A 20,939-nucleotide genomic window follows, 5' to 3' on the forward strand; every position below is an offset into this window, starting at 1 on the left:
GTTCAACAAGAAGCAGGAGGGTATGAGCTTAGTCTTGCAAAGGAAGATGGCAGTTTCAAAACTTCAGCCGGATTCAATTTAAAGCTCAATTAAGCAGTGAACAATTCGCAAATTGGGCAGCCTCCTGAGACACAATAGGCTCTGAGACTCCAGTGCAGCCCCATGGTGGTAGAAGATTTATGGACAGAAAAAGGAAAGTGATGTACAGAAAACAGAAGTGAGGGACAGAAACAGCTGGATTCGTTACAGCTCAGCATTCACCTTATTTGAACATGCTTCAAACAATTGGCTACGTTTGATTAGCCAAAACTTGGTGATTGGCGCAAGAGTAGGTAATGGTCTGTTTACACCTCCACTGGTTATAATTCACAATGTGCAGAGAAACCTTTAGGCTGAACTTAAAACATGTAAGGAGGCAGCTTTAGGCTCAACGTGACTTAACGGTAGCTTCTTTGTAGGAGAGGAAGGATGGAGGAGAGGCCTGACTTAGGGCACTTGACCTAGGAAGGAAGAGTAGAAGATGGATTTGAGAAAGACTTAGAAAGTTACTGATTAGAAATTGGGCGCTATTTGATTGAATTGGAGTAGGGGAAGCAAGGGGTCAAAGAATGGAGGGAAGGAAAACTACATTTTCAACTCAGCTTACTGAGTGCATGATGGAGCTACCAACTGAGATAGGGATTATCAAAAGGGAGCAAGTTTTGGGGGCTGCTGAAGAGTTTATTCTGGAGCAAATTGAGTTTTTGGTGCCTGTAAGACGTAGGATGCAGTCATCTGATATATTGGTCTGTAGCTGGACCTGTGGGAGTTACTGATATTTAGGTAATTTAGGTTACGGTTTAAAACCTCAAGAATGGAAGACTTCATAGGAGAGGAGGATGTAAAGGGAGTAGGTGAGTGGCCAAAGAGAAAACTCAGTGTCCACGATGGTACAGAGAAAGAAAAGACCTTAGAAATCGAAAGTGTGGGTCCCTCGGAGAGAAGGAGGGGAGACGTGGTACAGAGAAAGAAAAGACCTTAGAAATCGAAAGTGTGGGTCCGGGGGAGAGGGTAGAAATTTCCTGACTAGAGGGAAATTTTAGAGAGATAAGAAGCAGACCAAATATGAACTCACCCTGTGACAAATCCTCAACTGCTTTCTAAAAAATTATTGAATGCCAGTGTCAACTATTTTGTGTGTGATATATTAAAAAAAATTTGCTGAAACTGTTTTTCCGTCTTGTGGATAGTGTTTTGGGAAATAAGTTCTCCTTTATTCATTTTCCAGGAGAGAGATTAATGTAATGGTATAGGATGAGACTAAAATAACTCATGTTCATGAACTTCTAAAAAATGGCACTCTTAGAAAAATAACTGAAAGCAGCCTTACTAATTTCCAATCTTTGTATTTTTTATGATCAGAAATATTTAGTCTATTTTATTTTTTATTTTTATTTATTTGTTCATTTAGTTTTTGAGATGAAGTCTCGCTCTGTGGCCCAGGCTGGAGTGCAAGGGCATGACCTCAGTTCACTGCAACCTCCGCCTCCTGGGTTCAAGTGATTCTTCCACCTCAGCCTCCGGTGTAGCTGCGATTACAGGCACCCGCCATCCTGCCTGGCTAATTTTTGTATTTTTGTAGAGATGGAGTTTCACCATGTTGACTAGGCTGGTCTTGAACTCCTGACCTCAGGTGATCCACCCGCCTCAGCCTCCCGAAGTGCTGGGATTACAGGCATGAGCCACCAAGAGTCTATTATTTTAAAGAAAGAAACATAAATACAACATTGACCACAGAAAAAGAAAAAGACTTTATCTCTCTCTAAGGAACAAATTCTTTCAGTGAGATGCAGCTTTCTTAGCGCCTTTCTAGATAAGACATTGTACAAATGAAAACTCTTCAATTCGCACTCTTTAAACAGTCATTCCCTTTGTGCCTGCAGTTCTTTTGGCTTGATGTTGAGGAAGATTTTGTGGAAGACAATGATATTTTATTGCTTCATCTTGGAGCAAGGAGAAAATTGTTTCTCTTCTTCCCACTTCCCCATTTTTTAAGAGTAGTGCTCGAGTCACACTTGCACTTCCATGCTGAAGCCTTCTATTTGCATCAACAGTGTGTTCTGGAATGCCACTTTCACATTCCCGCACTTGGCAGACCCAGCTTCTCAGGTTTTCTCTATTTCTTGACTTTATTCATTTTTGTTTCAGCCTTTCTTTTTTTTTTCTTTTTTTTTTTTAATTATACTTTAAGTTTTAGGGTACATGTGCACAACATGCAGGTTTATTACATATGTATACATGTGCCATGTTGGTGTGCTGCACCCATTAACTTGTCATTTACATTAGGTATATCTCCTAATGCTATCCCTCCCCCCTCTCCCCACCCCACAACAGTCCCTGGTGTGTGATTTTCCCCTTCCTGAGTCCATGTGTTCTCATTGTTCAATTCCCACCTATGAGTCAGAACATGCGGTGTTTGGTTTTTTGTCCTTGCGCTAGTTTGCTGAGAATGATGGTTTCCACCTTCATCCATGTCCCTACAAAGGACATGAACTCATCATTTTTTATGGCTGCATAGTATTCCATGGTGTATATGTGCCACATTTTCTTAATCCAGTCTATCATTGTTGGACATTTGGGTTGGTTCCTACCCAAAGGATTATAAATCATGCTGCTACAAAGACACATGCACATGTATGTTTCAGCCTTTCTTATAGGCTATTCCATTTTCCAGATATTCTATTCTAGTCCCCATGCATACATTTTGGTTTTGATTTGGTTTGGTTTGGGGGTTTCTTGCCTAACAGTACAGACGAACAAGTAAAAGCAGTTCTCTCCTCCTCCTCCTCCTCCTCTTCTTCCTCCTCCTCCTCCTCTTCCCCTTCTCCTTCTCCTTCGTCTTCTTCGTCTCCTTCTTCTTCCTTCTTCTCTTTCTTCTTGCCATGGCCTTGATAGGGTTATTTTAATTGCTCTCCCCCTTTCTTATGAGCACCACTTAAAAGATATCCACAGAGCTGAATTGCAGGGGTGTGTAGTGGTATATTCAAAGATGAATGTAAAGATGTAACTCTAGGTGTTTGTTTTGGGGATGGCATAACCAGGGAATGAATTTAAATCACTGTTTCTAGATGGATTAAAGCAATGGACCTTCAACCAGAAAAGATGGCAGGTATTCTTACTTTGCATATTTATTATATTTGTTGCTATACTGAAATTTTCAGCTGACAACAGCGAACACGGACTTCTGACTTGAGAGTTACGAGATACAAACTTGGTTCAGGCAATTTCCAAGGGATTGTTTAGAGAGAGACAGAACTCAGGTCAAATCCCACTTGACTTTAACTTAAATTCCTTAAGATTTTATTTTCCTACCTGTACAAATAGGACAATAATATCTGCCTCATAAAGACTAAATGAGATCTTGCATGGTAAGGAGCTGTCAGAGTACCTAATATGTGGTATGTGCTCCATAAATGCCACCCACCCCCACCACCCACTTCAGCTCACCACTGTCACCATCTCTGGGACTTGGCTTGGCTGCAGTAATATCAAAGGCTTCCTCTGAGTGCTTCAGTCTGTGAGTGGTCCTCTCCCAGCCCCTCACCACCTCTGTCCTGATACTATTTTAACAAGGAATTTATCTGTTTGCTTTAGAAGTTGCTGGAAGTTTACAAAGAAGAAACCCAGTAGTTCAGAAGAAACGTATCTAAATCTGATTTTAAAATTATCTATTTTCTCTGGATTTAAACTAGCTATATTACTTACCTATTGCTATATAACAAATTACCCCAAACTCAGTGGCTTAAGACAGCCAACATTTAATCTTGCAGTCACTGTGGGTCAGGAACTCGAGAACATCTTAGCTGTATGGCTCTGGCTCAGGGTCCCTCATGAGGCCAGCATCAAGACATTAGCCAGGGTTGCAGTCATCCGAAGGCTTGACCGGAGATGGGGAACCCATTTCCACATCCACTCACATGGCTTCTGGCAAGAGGCAGTCTAACGGGTATGAGCCTCAGACTCTCCATGGGGCTGCTTGAGTGTCCTCACAACATGGCAGCCAGCTTCCTCAGAGCAAGTGATATGAAAGACAGCAAGAAGGAAGCCACGATACCTCTTATAAGCTGGCTGCAGAAGCCTAACACCCTCACTGCTACTGTATTCTGTTCATGAGGGTCACTAAGTCAGCCAACACTAAAGGGTACAGAATTAGGTTCCATCTCTTCTCTTCTCTCTCCTCCTCTCCTCTTCCCCCTTTCTCTTTCCTTTATCCTCTTCTTCTCTTTCTGTGCCTCAGTTTCTTACCTGACCAAAGGTAACCTGCCCCCTAGGGATGCTATGAAAACAAAGTGAGATCAATCATATGAAAAGGCGGTTTTGGAGGGAGAGTTCAGAAACTCTATATAATATACCATATACCATAACCATGGAAACCTGAGATCAGCTCTGTCTAGCTTCCTGCTCTTGCATCTGAAGAAGCTGTTCCAGCTCACGCAGGCATGGCTTAGTCACAGTGCAGCATGGGGTCCTTTAATGGGTCCTCTCTGAGCGGTGACCTGCTCAGGACACAGGAGCCAGCACCAGGCCCTTCCTTCCTTCTCCTGGGCAAGCAGCACCACTCATCCCGGCAGAAATAGAAAAAGGAGTTAAGTTCCTGTGTTCCTTATTAGATTGCTGTAGCAGCTCCATAAAGCTCTCCTAGACAGTCCTGTCTGTTAGTGGCTGTTTCTTTATGACTAAAGCAACACTTTCCCATCTGCTGCCCTCAAAGCAAGGGGCCCCGGGCCGCATATTTCTGGTTCAGGAGTCTCAAGATCTCTGAAAGCACCAGATTGTTGGGATTTAAGTGCTGTTGTTTATTTTTATATCTGGGTCCTGTTCCTCCAAATAACTCCAAGACCATTGTGATTTTCGAGAAGTTAATTCAGTGGTGCAGGCTAGGTAGGGAATGGTGGTATTAGCAAATCCTACCTGTTTTCTTTGCAAGCTCATTTCCATCATTGGTCCTCCAAATGCATTTCCCTGTTCAAAGTACTCTACCTTGGATATGTCTGCCTTTGCCTCCACGTCCCTCACCTATTATCTTTAGAAAGGTGGCTTTAAATGTTGGTCACTGAACATTTAGCCACATAGGGCACCAGCTCTCAGAGGTTTCACAAGTAAAGGAAAGGGTTGGGGGAAATGAAATATGGTTCAACGCAACAGAGTGACCCACATATTCCGTATGTTCAACAAGGTCTCTACCCAGGAGGCTGGCGATGAAGGATGCTAACATTTCTTGAACCGCCATCTTCTCCCTTCTTTTGGGTAACCCTCGAATTCTGCTTATGGTTATCTGTGGATTGTGGAGTCATTTCCCGGCTCAGGAGGTTAAGAAAGGCGTCTGAGATTTGAGGGTTACAGGAGTTTGGAAGCACTGTTTTTCTGGTTTTCTGTAACCTCCATTTTAAAGCCGTGATACTTCCAACTGCCCTTTTTCAGTAAGTTCTTGTTGACTACTCTCTTGAAACTAAAAGATGCATATCCCGTTGTACAGGGGGTCAAAAGTGTGCCCAATTAAGCCTGGCTTGACTTCAATATTGCAACTCACTGAAGACACACAGTGGAATTTCTGGTGGACCCCTTGCCATAACCCACAGGGAACTCTGGCCGTACATGGGTCTTACTGACACGTTGGGTCTAGCTGACGGTGCCTGATGGTCTCCAATGACCAAGGTGTCCTCATTAGTTCTGTGCTATATTTAGTTAAGCCTGAAATCTGTGCCCCTAATTTAATCACACACCAGGTAGCCATGGAGATGACATCAAGCCTCTGGCTGCCCTATAAACCATTGCAAATGCTGAAAATAAAATAAACAGGATATGCAAATTGACTTCCTAAGTAAATAAAAGACTTTGTCTCCAGGTGTTGGGATTAGCTGCTTTTGGTTCACTGATGTTTGTTAGGATTCACGGTGATTTGAAAAATATCATAGTAACAGCCTTTGTCTCAATGCCTACTTTTTTTCCTTTTTGTCTGTTGCAGATATATCAACACTCGTATACTGGATATTATGTCCTGAGCAAAATTCCTCATGGGTAAGAGTGTTCTTTTCTTTCTTTTAATTAGAAATATGCAGGGCAAAGTGAAGGGTAGAACATGGACGAGCTGCTTAACCCTTAGGGCGGGAAATGGCGTTCCAGTTCTCACAGCCAAGGGTGCTGGTATCGCGGCACCTCTGGGACTCTCCCTAGATAATGACATTAAGGATGTCAGGGGGTCACTTGAGTCCACTCACTTCCCCATTTGTGAAGCCCCCTTCCTAGAGCAACTCTGCCCTCTTCCTGTGCTGGTTCCTGCGGTTGACCCTGGAGGTTCTGCGGAGCCGGACATTCCCCTCTGCTTTGTAATCACCTGCAGCCTCCTCTCAGGCAAGGTGAGGTGGCCCTTGGCCTCCCACGAGGGTTCCTGGTTATACCCACACTAGCAGAATAGAAGCCTCTCTCAGCCCACCACATGTCATCAGAGACAAATCTGGAACATATTTATGGGATTACGGTAAACTACTCTGGTCAGACATTCAGCAGTGCATTGGGAATGGGTTGGGCAAGTGGTATTAGTGCTGCTCTACCCATCCCTCCGAGGGGGTTTCAGCGGCGTGTGTGTTCTTGTTTTATTGTCCTTTCTGAGCTTGGCTGTGCTCCCAGGGCCGGGTTTCAGTGCCTGCTTTTGACTGGGCCCCCCGGCTTCATTCTTTCATGACCTCACATTGCGCTGCTAACCTCATCCGGTCTCTCAATAATGTATTGTCCAGAGCAGGAGTGAGTTTAGTTTTCAGTGCTGGGCAGGCGTCCCCCACACGACCCTCAGATGCCTGATCAGCTTCACCTTTGGAACCCAGAGCAGAAAAGACACTGGTTAGGGTTTGGTGAAACCACATGTTGAGTCAGACACAGATGAAAAATGGTTGCAGAACTAGGAAAGTCTGTCGAGGAGAATTTTTTGTTGTTTTATCTTCATTCTTTCTTCGTCTCCTCTTCCCTTCTCCTTCCCTCCCCTATTCTCATTCCCTTCTCCTGGCCTTCCTGTTCCCCACCTCATGTTTCTCTTTCCTGTCTTCTGTGCTTTCTACTGTCATGCTTTGCAAAGGTGAGGTGCTCAGGAAAGGTTGATAAAGAAACTGAATTGTGCTGCAGATAGTGTCATGTAGGCTCCTGTGAATATCTAGGTTGAGGCATCCTCATTTCCCAAGCAAATTTTAACAGCAGGAGTGGCTAGAAAGCATTGTTCCATAGGTGAGCATTAATCACAGCATGAGCGTTTATAGCTGCTGCTCTCTGTTTTCTACACAGCTTAGAATACAGGCAAGTCCTTGGAAAACAAACTCGAATAAACTAATTTCATGTGGGCTTTAGACAAAGGGAAGACGCATGTGGATCTTCAGCAAATTGTGACCATAGTTTCTGTTAGATTATTAGAAAAATGAAGCCCAAAGAAAGCAAAGATGGCCCAAGTTGCAAAAATAAAGTATTCATACAAATTTTTCATTAAAAGTATGTTTTAAATAGAAACCCAAATATTCTTCAGTAAAGAGGAATTATCCCATTCTTTCCCAAGCAGACATATATCTTCAGAGGTCATGGCAGGCAGGACTATAATTATGCCTTGAGATTTATCTGCCCCTTCTGGGAACAATAGAATTTGTTGTAGATGATAGATATTTCGTTCCATCTTATATCAATTTGTAAAACTCGAAACTCTAAAAGCAGTTGATGCCTAACGTATTGTGTTAATATTTTACTGCATCAGTCAGCATTTGGAGGAAACAGATTCTAGGAACTTGGCACAGGAGTTTGCTGAACAAGCTAGCAAAGCTCAGGCCGTGATAGTCTGTGTTGAAGGCTCGGCTTCTGCACTTAGATACCTGGAGCCTGGTGATGATCCGCCTTATAGATGACCCCAACACGGAGGGAGCTGCTTCTGGTGTCTTTAATGGAATCAGAGCAAGAATAATCCCCCTGGTTTATTGGTTAGCTTTCATATACCTTTATCCCTGTTCAACAACCTGGAAGAAAGGCATTCTTATTTCCATTTTAAGTGAGAGCTCCAAGAGGTCATCACCTTCCCCTCACCTCCTAGCTACTGTATGCTTGAGTCTCAGCGTAAGTCAGGCTGACTCGAAATCCCATGCTAGTAAAAAAACTCGTGGCTCACACCTGTAATCCCAACACTCTGGGAGGCCAAGGCGGGCAGATCACTTGAGGTCAGGAGTTTGAGACCAGCCTAGCCAACATGGTGAAACCCCATCTCTACTAAAAATACAAAAATTAGCCAGGCATGGTGGTGCACACCTCTAGTCCCAGCTACTCAGGAGGCTGAGGCAGGAGAATCGCTTGAACCTGGGAGGCTAGAGGTTGCAGTGAGCTGAGATTGTACCACTGCACTCCAGCCTAGGTGACAGAGTGAGTGACATACTACGTTCTTATAGGATTGAAAGATGTAGCAAGTACATTTATTGGAAAACAACCTCTGGAGGTGCCAAAGTCAGTGTCCCACCCTGTCACCATGTCACTGAACACAGCGCCCCTGAAGCGGCGTTGCTCAACCTGCTCAGTTCTTCCTCTTTGTCATAAGGCCATTGATGAGAAATTAGCCAATTAATTCATTGCAAATATTGTCAGAGTCTGATTTGTCTTAATGAGACAGTGGATCTCTGAGCGGTATCTCCGTAGGCCTGGAGCTTCGTGACCCCTTGGTCATCACTGTCACCGGTGTGCGTGCTCCACCAGGTGGCAGAAAAAGAACACAGCCCGGAGCTCTAAGTCTGAGGATCTAGGTGGGTTTTGGTTAGGGAGGAAAGCACAATTGTCTTTTAAACATAAAAATGTCCCTACTAAAATATTTAAATATACATTATTCATGTAGAAGAAAACTAAGAGATTTTCTTAATTTAGAAAACACATATCTGTACCTTTTTCACTAATTCTCATCTTTCCTTTCCTCGCTCCTCCCTCTAAATTAAAGCCAGAGGCCGTGCAATCTTCAGGATGGTTTTATTTGTCATTTATAGCTTGATTTTTTTTTTCTTAGCTTCAGTCTTTGCAACCAGCCAGAGAAAAGGGTCTAATTAATGTTCTCATGCCCTCTGATTTCTGTTGTCCTTCCTTTTTGCAAATGGCAAAAGAGTTTCAGGAGGGACTACCCCTTTCCCATCCCCCTCTCAATCCCCAGTCCCCGCTGTTAGCTTCCTTCCTCAGATGGCTGTGACCTCTATAGCTGGAGCCAGGTAGAGTTCTTTCTGCCTGGAAGGTGGGAGTTGCAATGAGACTCCCAAGACAGCTGAATTTTTATATAATCAAAAATCTATTACCTAAGGGTAGGTTTGTTTGACTTTCACATACCAAGCTTCCAAAAATTGTATTCTTAAATTGTATCCTAAAAGGACATATGCCTTTTACAACAAATCTATATTTTAGTGGAACTAAAGCTAGTTATTTTTAACATGAAGCATTTCACTAGAAGTTTTTATATCAGAATTTTAATAAAATAAGGAATCTTCCATGGTGGAGTCAAGGATCTGTTAGGTGTTTCCATATAAGTATTTTTGTAGACTTGGCTACTGCATGACATTTTCCTGGCATGACTTCTTTTTCTAGAATTAGTTTTGTCTTTATATTTTTTAGGGTCTAAAGCCAAAGGCAAAATTATCTATATTTATGTCTATTATCTCTCTACTTAGCTTTCTATCTAGCTATACACACACATATACATAATACACACTTTTAATAATAGTAATAATATATTTCTAAAATGTAGTCTCATATCCAATAGGATTGTTCTGAAAGACATGTGGACTTTTTTCTATAACCGAAATCAATTTGAAGAAAAATTGGTCCTATCACTTTATTATGTAATGTTGGCAATTAGGGGTCTGGCAAACTGAGAACTGTAATAGAATAGAAACTGCTGGGTGTTCAAAGGCATTTTTTTTACATGACTGACCATGTTCTGTGGATATCGTTGCTCTAACTTTGCTTACCTACTGGTAATTTTCAGGCACCAAACAAAACTGTGAAAAAATTGTGTTCCTTTAGAATTGTAGTTGACTTTTTAAAGCCATATTCTGTATCTGTGGAAACAGGAAACTGAGACATCACTTCCTTCTACCTGGAACTGCTCTCTAAGTTTATAGACTGAGATCCAGAGGAGCGTTCTGTTTATTTGGGAAGTAGATATCTAGGTCGAGAATGTACAGTGCCCAGTGCCAGCCTAATAGCATCATGCCAGGCAGTGACTTAGACCCTGCAGCCACATAGACCTGAACTTGAACCCATCGTGCTGCTGACTTCTGGTTGTGTGACCTTGAGAGTTGTTCTACTTCCATAGGTCTTAGGATCCATATAAAAAGATCATAATAATAGTGCCCACTTTGGTCTGGCATGGTGGCTCATGCCTGTAATCCCAGCACTTTGGGAGGCCGAAGCAGGTGGATCACCTGAGGTCAGGAGTTTGAGACCAGCCTGGCCTGTTGCAAAACCCCATCTCTACTAAAAATACAAAATTAGCTGGGCATGGTGGCGGGTACCTGTAATCCCAGATACTCAGGAGGCTGAGGCAGGAGAATCGCTTGAACCCAAGAGGCGGAGGTTGCAGTGAGCTGAGATTGTACCATTGCACTCCAGCCTGGGAGACAAAGCAAGACTCCATCTCAAAAAACAAAACAAAACAAAAAAATTAGTGCCCACCTCATAGGCTTGTTAGAAGAATTAAATGGAATGGCTGGGTGTGGTGGCTCACGCCTGTAATCCCAGCACTGTGGGAGGCTGATGTGGGTGGATCACTTGAAGTCAGGAGTTCGAGACCAGCCTGGCCAACATGGTGAAACCCCATCTCTACTAAAAATACAAAACTTGGCCGGGCTTGGTGAGGCTGAGGCACAAGAATCACTTAAACCTGGGAGTTGGAGGTTGCAGTGAGCTGAGATTGTGCCACTGCACTCCAGCCTGGGTGGGAGAGTGAGACTCCATCTCAAAAAAAGAATTAAGTGGAATGATATATGCAAAACACCCAGCAAAGAATTTTGCATCTAGTGAGTGATTAGTTAATATTGTAGTATGTACCCAATATATATTTGTAGTCTTATAATTAAATATTATCAGACTTTAGTTTCTAGCCATCTTGAAAATCTTTTCTGTTACAAATGAAGGAATAACATAATCCTAAAATCATACAATTCTCTTTAATAATTTTTCTAAGCTGAGGCTTGTTTCATGACACTCAGGTAATTATAATGTCTTTGTAATTTTAATTTCCCTCTTAAAAGAGGTATCTATGGCCTCAACTGTCTACAATTCTCAATACTCAATAATTTTTTTATCTCATCTCATTCTGACCTTCTGCAATTAACTTTCCAGCATTCTTGTTTTGCCTCCAATGGAAGCAGAAAAGATACTGTGTCAGCAAATACTTATTGAAATACTATCTGGAGCAATGAAAGCATGGTTGCTATCCTTAAGAAATTAAAAATCTTGTTGCAAAGGAAAGATACAGACTTATATAATAAAATGTTATAAAGTCTGTTAAGTGAGTAATTTCTTTTTTTTTTTTTTGAGGCAGAGTCTGGCTCTGTTGCCCAGGCTGAAGTGCAGTGATGCGATCTCAGCTCACTGCAACCTCCGCCCCCCAGGTTCAAGCAATTCTCCTGCCTCAGCCTCCTGAGTAGCTGGGACTACAGCCACCCACCACCACTCCTGGCTAATTTTTTGTATTTTTAGTAGAGACGGGGTTTCACCGTGTTAGCTAGGATGGTCTCGATCTCCTGACCTCGTGATCTGCCCACCTCGGCCTCCTGAAGTGCTGGGATTACAGGCGTGAAGTGAGGATTTTTAACACTGCCCACCAAAGAAGGAGGGGAGGGTTGAAGGTGTCACCATCATAAACAGTCTCAAGAAGGAAGTTTGACTTGAACTGAGCCTCATAGCTGAGTTTTTGTTTGTTTGTTTGTTTGTTTACTTTTTAATAGATGACAGGAGGGAGATACTCCAGGCAGGGTAAAACATGAAATGAACTTGACCTTTGCATGAGCCAACACTTCCTAGAATTAATGAGGTGCCCTGCCAGGCTGCTGCTGGAGTGTTCACGTGGGACTCAGCATGGGTAGGCATAGGGTTAGGTAGGCTTTAGGAGGTACCTAGAGTGCAGACAACTGAAATACTCAGTGTTTAAAACCCAGTGGTATTGGTCTTTGCAATAAGAACATAGCAACCTTTCGGAGCAGAAGAGGAATGTGATGAAAACAGTAGGCTCAGATTAGTTTTGTGCTTATGTATAGCATACACTGAAGAAAAAGGAAGATCAGAATTCTGGATTCAATTAGCAGCCAGGTTGGAATGGTGGGTCGGGAGCTCAGCCAATGTAGAAACCACACTAATTGTGATTATGAGTAGCTGGTGTTCTCTTGGAAAATGAAGACAGATTTCAAGTGTTTATATTCCATGTCCCTCTAATTAAATCTGTGGCAGCCTGGGCTCCTTGTGAGTTGAGCCTGGTGCCATCCTGAGAGGTCTCTCTACCATGAGCGGTCTGTAGGTAGTGAGTTCAGGAGGGCAGCGATGAGAATTCTCAGCACCCATGTTGGTTAGTGCATTCCTTTCCAGCCCTTTCTTCCTGTGTGTGAGTCTCCAGGGCCCGGCTGCTGCACACACGGAGATAGGCTTTGGCTGTGCAGAGCAAGCTACCTTCACAGCTGCCGGAAGTTGCAGGACTAGGATTGTGTGTGTAAACTGGGTAAGCACCAGTGTGAAGCAAAAATGCAGAAGAAATCTTAAAATGGCTTTTTTTTTTTTTTTTAAGATACAGAGTCTGGCTCTGTCACCAGGTTGGAGTGCAGTGGCGCAATCTCGGCTCACTGCACCCTCCACCTCCCAGGTTCAAGCAATTCTTCTACCGCAGCCTTCTGAGTAGCTGTGACTGCAGGCGCACACCGCCATGCCTGGCTAATTTCTTTTGCATTTTAGTAGATACGACGTTTCACTGTCTTGCTCAGGGTAGTCTCGAACTCCTGAGCTCAGGCAATCCACCCGCCTTGGCCTCCCAATAAAATGGCATTTTATGTGTCTCTACCATGGCATTGAAGAGGGGAGAATTCCACTGTTACTTGGTTTTTTTGTTTTGTTTATTTAGTTTAGTTTTTTTTTTTTTTTTTTGAGAGGGAGTATTGGTCTGTCGCCCAGGCTGGAGTGCAGTGGTGTGATCTCTGCTCACTGCAAGCTCCGCCTCCCGGGTTCACGCCATTCTTCTGCCTCAGCCTCCGGAGTAGTAGCTGGGACTACAGGCACCCGCCACCACGCCCGGCTAATTTTTTGTATTTTTAGTAGAGACGGGGTTTCACCGTGTTAGCCAGGATGGTCTCGATCTCCTGACCTCGTGACCCGCCCGCCTCGGCCTCCCAAAGTGCTGGGATTACAGGCGTGAGTCACTGCGCCCGGCCTGTTACTTGGTTTTATGGATTTTCAGAACTGTGAACAACTCATACATCTGCCTGTAAGACTTGGTCTCAGCCATTTCTCCCTCCCCTTCTCCCTTCCCCTCCTGTCCTCCTTCTATCCCTCCCTCCTGCTGAAATCCAGACTTCTAGTAACCATCACCAAAAAATGTGGACTTTAGAGTCAAGGAGATCTGGGCGTAAATCCCCAGTCTTCCTTTCTACTTGTGTAGACATGAAACAGTTCCTTTGCTCCTCTGGGCACACTTACTCCATCCATATATTAGTTGCCTAATGCATGGGGTTTATGGTGAAGTTTCTATGAAACACTGTATGATGAGGTGATGTCTTTAAGGGCCTGCTTTGGTTCATAGAAAATACTGAGGGTTGCCAGGCGCGGTGGCTCACGCCTGTAATCCCAGCACTTTGGGAGGCCAAGGCGGGTGGATCACAAGGTCAGGAGATCGAGACCAGCCTGGCTAACACGGTGAAACCCCGTCTCTACTAAAAATACAAAAAATTAGCCGGGCATGGTGGTGGGCACCTGTAGTCCCAGCTACTTGGGAGGCTGAGGCAGGAGAATGGCGTGAACCCGGGAGGTGGGGCTTGCAGTGAGCCGAGACTGTGCCACTGCACTCCAGCCTGGGCGACAGAGTGAGACTCCGTCTCAAAAAAAAAAAAAAAAAAAAAAAGAAAGAAAATACTGAGGGCTCTATTCATAGTGGACACCAAGACCTTCCATAATATGGCCAAATCTAATTAGCCACCCTTCATCAAATTTCCCTAAATTTGGGACAGAAAATAAATCTCATACTCACTGTTAACTCTGACCAATTGACAATGACTTCCTGGAGCTCTACATTTAAAAATAGACTAAAACCATGCCCAGGCTCTTTAGGAAAGAATGCCACAATCAGTGAGTTTTGCCTCTGAGGTTTCTGTTCTCCCATCCGGCTGTGTAAGAATGAATCACATCACGCAATGTGTCCAGTCATTGCTCCCAAACCCGGAATGTGCCTCTGGTTATCCACACCTCTATTGACCTCATTCTCCTCCCCACCACACGAGCCCCCTCCCACACATGCGCACTACAGAAATGTCCTGGTCATTGTGCCTCTCATACTCAAGTCCTTCTGACCCTTCAAGCCACAGCGTCAAAACCTCCTTCTCTAAAAAACACCTGAATGCTGAGAGTCAATACTGCTTCTTATTTCACACTAGAATTTATTGCTGTGTTAAATGGCTACTTCCATTGTTGTAGATAGAATTTTTCTAAAGGGGATATTTAGGAATGCTTTCCATATCCATGTATTGCTTGAATTCTTTCTCTCCGTCATTCTAAGATGTCAGAGAGAGGGGTTGGGTGGGAAGGGTGTGGACTCTGCCTGTAATACCAGTAGCTGTTGCACAGGGTGACACTGTGACTTTGAATTGCAAAAGTGGCGAAAGAGGCTGCACCAACAGGTCTTATGCTCTTTCCAGGTGCAGGTCTCAGATAAGAAGCTGAAGGTAGTCAGTGGCTGGAATGTCATCGGCCACCTGCAAAGGGAGTCATTGCAGCTACTCTTTTCAGTGGAATCATTTACTTCCCTCAGGGACTTTCTTAGCAAGTCTAAAAGATTTTCAAACAAACAAGTCTCTTTGAAAACGAGGTGAAAATGCCCAGGAGTCCTCATTTGGTCAGGCTCCTTGTTCATCTTAAACTCTACACCCATGTCCCTGGTTCCTGATACTGGGGGACCCCATAAATGTTGGTTGATCATTGGAGGAAATGAATTAAGGACCTAAGCCATGCTGAGGAGCAAGAATGTGTGTGCTGGGGCCCCACCACAAAGGGGTTAAATGAGAGCCTCTGAGGAGGGAACCTCAGGATGGCTTTGAAGGCTGCCTGGGTGATTTTGGTGTCCAGCTGGGGTCATCTGGCCTGCTCGCCCCTTTACTTGCTGCCCTTGACAAGTGACACCCAGGATTGCCGTGGAAGCTGAGAAATAACACTTCTGTCTGAATATGCCAGTAAAGTTTCCTCTCAGGCATTAATTTCCTTGTCCACTCAAGAAACTTGGAGAAATAAGGGTAGATCTCAGATTAACCATGTTCTTGGGGATTTACTTAATGATATTCAGTAAAGGGGTTATAGTATCAAAGTCTGCAGCATGGAGATGAAGCAGAGCCGGCTCTTCCGGGGTCTGTCCACATCAAGGGGCACCGGACGTTGGTTGTGATCGTTCCTGAGCCTGGCCAACCTCACATTTGCCCTGGGCTCCTTCTGGTGAGCTCCGGTCTTCACCTTAACCGCGCATGTTTGCATTGTGGGGAATCTGTGCTTCAGACAGACACGCCAGATGTTATAGGTCACTGCATCTAAGATAGAAGGTGTTTTGTTTATTTATTTATGTTTTAATTTTGGCTGTTGATCACTTTCTTGTGCTGGTGAATCAGCACGCGTGTTGAACCAGCCATTAATCTCCTGGGAGAGAGCTGTTGACATCTGGGAGGGTGGCACTCTTCCTGTTTACAGATGTTAAAGAGAAAGGCCCGTGGGTGTCTCCCTGGGTGGCCGAGCCTGGTTCATGTGTGTGCTGTGCTGTGTGTTCCTTCTTCCACACAATTACTGAGCCCGGCCGGGCACAGCGGCTCACGCGTGTAATCCCAGCACTTTGGGGGACCGAGGTGGGCAGATCACCTGAGGTCAGGAGTTCGAGACCAGCCTGACCAACATGGTGAAACCCCGTCTCTGTTAAAATTCAAAAAAAAAAAATTAGCCAGGCATGGTGGTGGGTGCCTATAATCCCAGCTACCTGGGAGGCAGAGACAGGAGAATTGTTTGAACCCTTGAACCTGTGAGGCAGAGGTTACAGTGAGCCGAGATCGTGCCATTGCACTCCAGCCTGGGCAACAAGAGCAAAACTCTGTCTAAAAAAAAAAAAAAATCACTGAGCCCCTCGCAAGTGCCAGGCCTGATGCGAAGCACTGGGGATGGATAGGGAAAGGCCCCACCTGTCCCTCGTTGTCTAGTTTATTTTGTTTTGTTTCTACATCACCTCCTCTCTCCCCTGTGCTCCTGCAGAGGGTTGGACACAAATCCCCCACTGTGTCTGCGCTGGGGACATTGGCCTAAATCAAACATCTAGGGCAGCCTCAGCCAGGAAAGGGCATCACTCAAGGAGAGGGAGCAGGTCAGTCTGTGTGGATAGTGGTGGGAAGAGCATACCCCAACACCAACTGCACGTATGTGATTTCAAGTTTATTGTGGTACAATTTACTTCTAATAAAAATCACGCTTTCGGCCAGGCGTGGTAGCTCACATCTGTAATCCCAGCACTTTTGGAGGCCAAGGTGGGTGGATCACAAGATCAAGAGATCAAGACCATCCTGGCCAACATGGTGAAACCCCATTTCTACAAAAAATACAAAAATTAGCTGGGCGTGGTTTGGGTGCACCTATAGTCCCGGCCACTAGGGAGGCTGAGGCAGGAGAATCATTTGAACCCAGGAGGCAGAGGTTGCAGTGAGCCGAGATCATGCCACTGCACTCCAGCCTGGCAACAGAGCGAGACTCCATCTCAAAAAAAAAAAAATTACACTTTTTAAAGGCATCGTTTAGTAAGCTTTGACAAATAGGTGCAATGAATGACATAAGCTCCCCACAAGCAAGACTCAGGGCAGTCCCACCTGCCCAGAGCATCCTCCATACCCCTCCACCCAGGTGAGCGCTGCCATGCCATCTATCCCACACTTTTGCCTTTTGCCTTTTCTGGAATGTCAGGTTGAGGGGGTTGTACAGTTTGTTACCTTCTGCAGCTGGCTTCCTTAGCATAATTGCTTTTGAGATTCACCCTTGTTGTGGCAGGTGTCCGCATTCATTTGTTTTTCACTGCTGAGGAGTGGTCTGTTGCATGGATATCATAATTTGTTTCTTCATTCAACATTTCATTGATATTTGAGTGTTTCTAATTCGGGGCTAGTATGAATAAAAGTGCTGTGCACATTTGCACACAGATTTTCATCCAACGTGTTTTCCTTTCTCTTGGGTGAATACCTAGAAGTAGAATTCCCAGATCATAAGTAAATGCACCTTTAACTAGATTCTAAACTGCCCAACTGTCTTCCAAAGTGGCTGCACCATTAAGAACTCTGCCTTTTTCTTAACTCACTACCCCAGGACTGACTTTTTTGACCCCCTGCCCTCCGCCCGGTCACTGTGCATGACAGGTGGAATCCACCATGCTCTGGGGGTGGCTCCACCTGCAGCTGTGGGGAGAAGCATCTGTGCTCACTGCACATAGATCTGCACCCTCAATGCCAGCCTGCACCTGCCTTTCTCTACCTGGCACCTGGGCCTCATGGGGGACAGTGTCCGGCCTGCAGGAGCAGCAGCCTGACTGTGCCATCTCTCATCCCTCCAAATGAGCTCTCTGTGGCACTTTCTAAATGACATATCAGCAGTGAAGACAAATAGGAAATAAGAGGCAGGAGGCAAGGCAGACACTCCCCGTGGAGCGGATTCCACGTGGCCCTGGGCACTCACCTCAGGAGTGGTTGAGAAAGCCTGGTTCCTGCTTGCTCCATGAAGTCCTCACTCCTTGACCAGATTTTGGAGAGAGGAAGTTTTTTCAATAACTGCCCCTCTTGGTAATCCTCCTAAGGAAGAACAAAAGAAATAAAACAGATTCAAAACTGTGGGCCTGCGCAGTGATTCATGCGTATAATCCCAGCATTTGGGGAGGTCAACGTGGGAGGATCTCTTGAGCCCAGGAGTTTGAGACCAGCCTGGGCAACATACCAAGACCCCCATCTCTACAAAAATACAATTAAAAAATTAGTCGGATATGGTGGCACGTGCCTGTGATCCCAGCAACTTGGGATGCTGAAGTGGGAGAATCGTGTGAGCCCAGGAGGTCAAAGTTGCAGTGAGCTCTGATTGCACCATTGCACTCCAGCGTGGGCAACAAAGCAAGCAAGAAGAGAGGAGAGGAGAGGAGAGGAGGGCAGAGGAGGGCAGAGGAGGGGAGGGGAGGGGAGGGGACTATGCATATCCCAGTAGCTTGGCTCTGGGCTGGGTCTGTCTGTTGCTTAAAGGCTTAAAAAAAGAAAGAGCACAGAGCCATCTGCACTTGGACATCCTGGTGACGTGGCCTAACTTCTTACATTGAGGTCCTACAAAAGAAGATAAGCCGTGGTGTTTCCTTACTGAGAAGGCCTTAATTCCAAAGTGAGGGCTGGCAAACCCAACAGCACAGCACTCAGAGGAGAAGACACAGTTGTTGATTGAGTCGAGCTTTCTGGCTTCCCAGGACCCTCGGCTCAGTCACAGCACAGCGTTACCAGGATGTCAGATGCCCAAGGGCAGTGCTGACATGCAGCCTGCCACTGTGGCCACAGCACTCGGGTTAAAAAGAAACCAGATAAAATTTGTGTTTCTGCTTGTCCAGACTAGAAATTAATTCAAACCTGGCCTGTAGCAGCTGTCTTCTCTACATCCAACTGGATGGATGAAGGCCGTCCTACCTGGTAGAGGGAGGTTGGAAGGATGAGAACTGTCTACAATTAACCTTTTCATTAGCACAGAAAATTTACACAACCAAGGTCCCAATTTCTAACGTAAAGGTCAATTTCTGACATCTCTGTGTACATCGTAACTGATTCACCACACCACTGCCCGAAGGTACATTTCTATTGGTTTTTTGAAATGCTAAGAGGAGCTCTCAGGCAGTGTTAATGTATGCACTCACGACTTCATAGGTACCAGTACTGCACTAGCTTCCAGTATAGCACTAGGTACTAGTACTGCACTAGATACTAGCACTGCACTAGGTACTAGCACTGCAGTAGGTACTAGCACTGCACTAGGTACTGTGGATTTGAGGGGTCAGAGGGGAAGGAAACCATTCTGATTGTCAAGGAATTTCCTATATAGTTACAGAAACCACATTCATTAGAGAATGAGTAAATTACCTTTGTGCTCCTGTTAGACTACATAAGAACTGTACAATGTGATGTCCTGGGGTTACATAAGTATAGTTTTAAATCAACTATATCTGCAGCCTGTGAAAAACCTATTCCCCTTTTTTCCTAGTTGCAGTTCACTCCCCAGTTCGTCTGCACCCTACCTCGATGAGACCTCCCCTTCCGTGGGCTAAACTAAACCCCGAGCAGTTAGCTGTTAATGATACGAGCACCATGCCGGAGCTAGGGCCAAATGAGTCAGAAGAATCCTTTGCAGTGCCGCGGGGCCCTAATTGTGTCAGGTATTTTGCCCAAATTAGCATGGCTGAGGATCGGCTGCTGGTTCTAAAATAGTCTCGAAGGACTGAGCCCTGTCTCCAAATTGCTTCGGCAACATTACTCATTCTCAGCACGACTCTGGTTTCCGCCGTCCCAATTTACAGATGGGCAGCCGAAAGGGAAAGGATGAGATGGGTAAACTGAAAGTCACAAAGGAAATCCTGGGCCAACATCACCCCTTGGGGCTTCCTCCAGCTGCGGTCTGTGCCCCCACAGCCCCAGGATGCTGGGCGGTTTTCTCCAAGAATTGGAAACCTTTTCCCAGGGCATCCTCACACAAAGCCCCACTCTGAATAACACGATGATTTTGGGCCTTTTTCTAATCATAAGCCCCCAAATTAGACAAGATCAACATGAAAGGTCTCAGGTATCCCTTAGGAATTTAAAGGAAGGACAGAAAAGGTTGAGCTCTGTAGTGCGTGGAAGAGGAGATGGCATGATCAGGATACTGTCCTGCGAATTAGCAGTAGGATCTTACAGTGAAATAGGGGGCTCCTCTGCAGGCTCCCAACACATCAGCTGGTAATTATGCCCGGCACCAGGATACTGGGGCAAGGCAGAGCCACTGGAACACATCCTCGCCTGCGCCCTGCTCTGCTCATTAGCCATAGCATCAAAATCACTTTTGCTCCAAAGGCGTTTTTTTTTCCCTATACTGTACATTCTTTGGTGCTTTCTAATTTATTACTTTTTTTCCCCTCCCTGAGCTGTTGGAGATTTAGTGTTGAATGGCTTCTCTGTATTTTTCTTTAGTCTAATTCATTATCACTAAGTCTGTGTTTTTTTTTTTCGTGATTAATATACACACTTAGATTGCTTTAAAATAATCCCATGGAGAGCCTCGTTAGTGTCCTTGGATAATAGACACAGCTCTCTGGCAGAAGGGAGTGTTTATCAGGGACCACGGTGACAGAGCCCACGAGCGCACCTCCCTGTGTGTGTGTGGAACATGCTAGAACATGTACGTGTATGTTGTCAGGTCCTCAGGCTGCATGAAGCTGCTCCGTGTGCACCATGTCCCTGCTGCGTCCCCACTGTTCGTGCCGAGCACTGTGAGAGCCTGCGGCGTCAGAGTGCAGCTCATTGAGACCCAGACGCCACTAGATTCTCAGTCTTCTGCATGTTTTTCACACCTCTTATGTTTACTGAAACTACATCTTGAGCTGAGTGTTTGAACAATTTGTTCTCGAGGCCAATATGGGCAAACTCCCT

At 45.0% G+C, this 20,939-nt stretch overlaps 1 protein-coding gene across 5 annotated transcripts in view; it reads left to right on the top strand.

Annotated features, from left to right (window-relative positions):
• The window catches only part of DPP6 (dipeptidyl peptidase like 6), a 1,137,219-nt gene that overhangs the window by 870,971 nt on the left and 245,309 nt on the right, over positions 1-20,939 (top strand). For all 5 annotated transcript variants that reach the window (XM_063813862.1, XM_016956857.4, XM_024357619.3 and 2 more), the window contains 1 exon segment: positions 6,005-6,057. In XM_063813862.1, coding sequence (XP_063669932.1) covers positions 6,005-6,057 — 53 coding nt within the window.

The sequence above is a fragment of the Pan troglodytes genome, chromosome 6 (assembly GCF_028858775.2).
Source record: "Pan troglodytes isolate AG18354 chromosome 6, NHGRI_mPanTro3-v2.0_pri, whole genome shotgun sequence".
NCBI classification, from domain to species: domain Eukaryota; kingdom Metazoa; phylum Chordata; class Mammalia; order Primates; family Hominidae; genus Pan; species Pan troglodytes.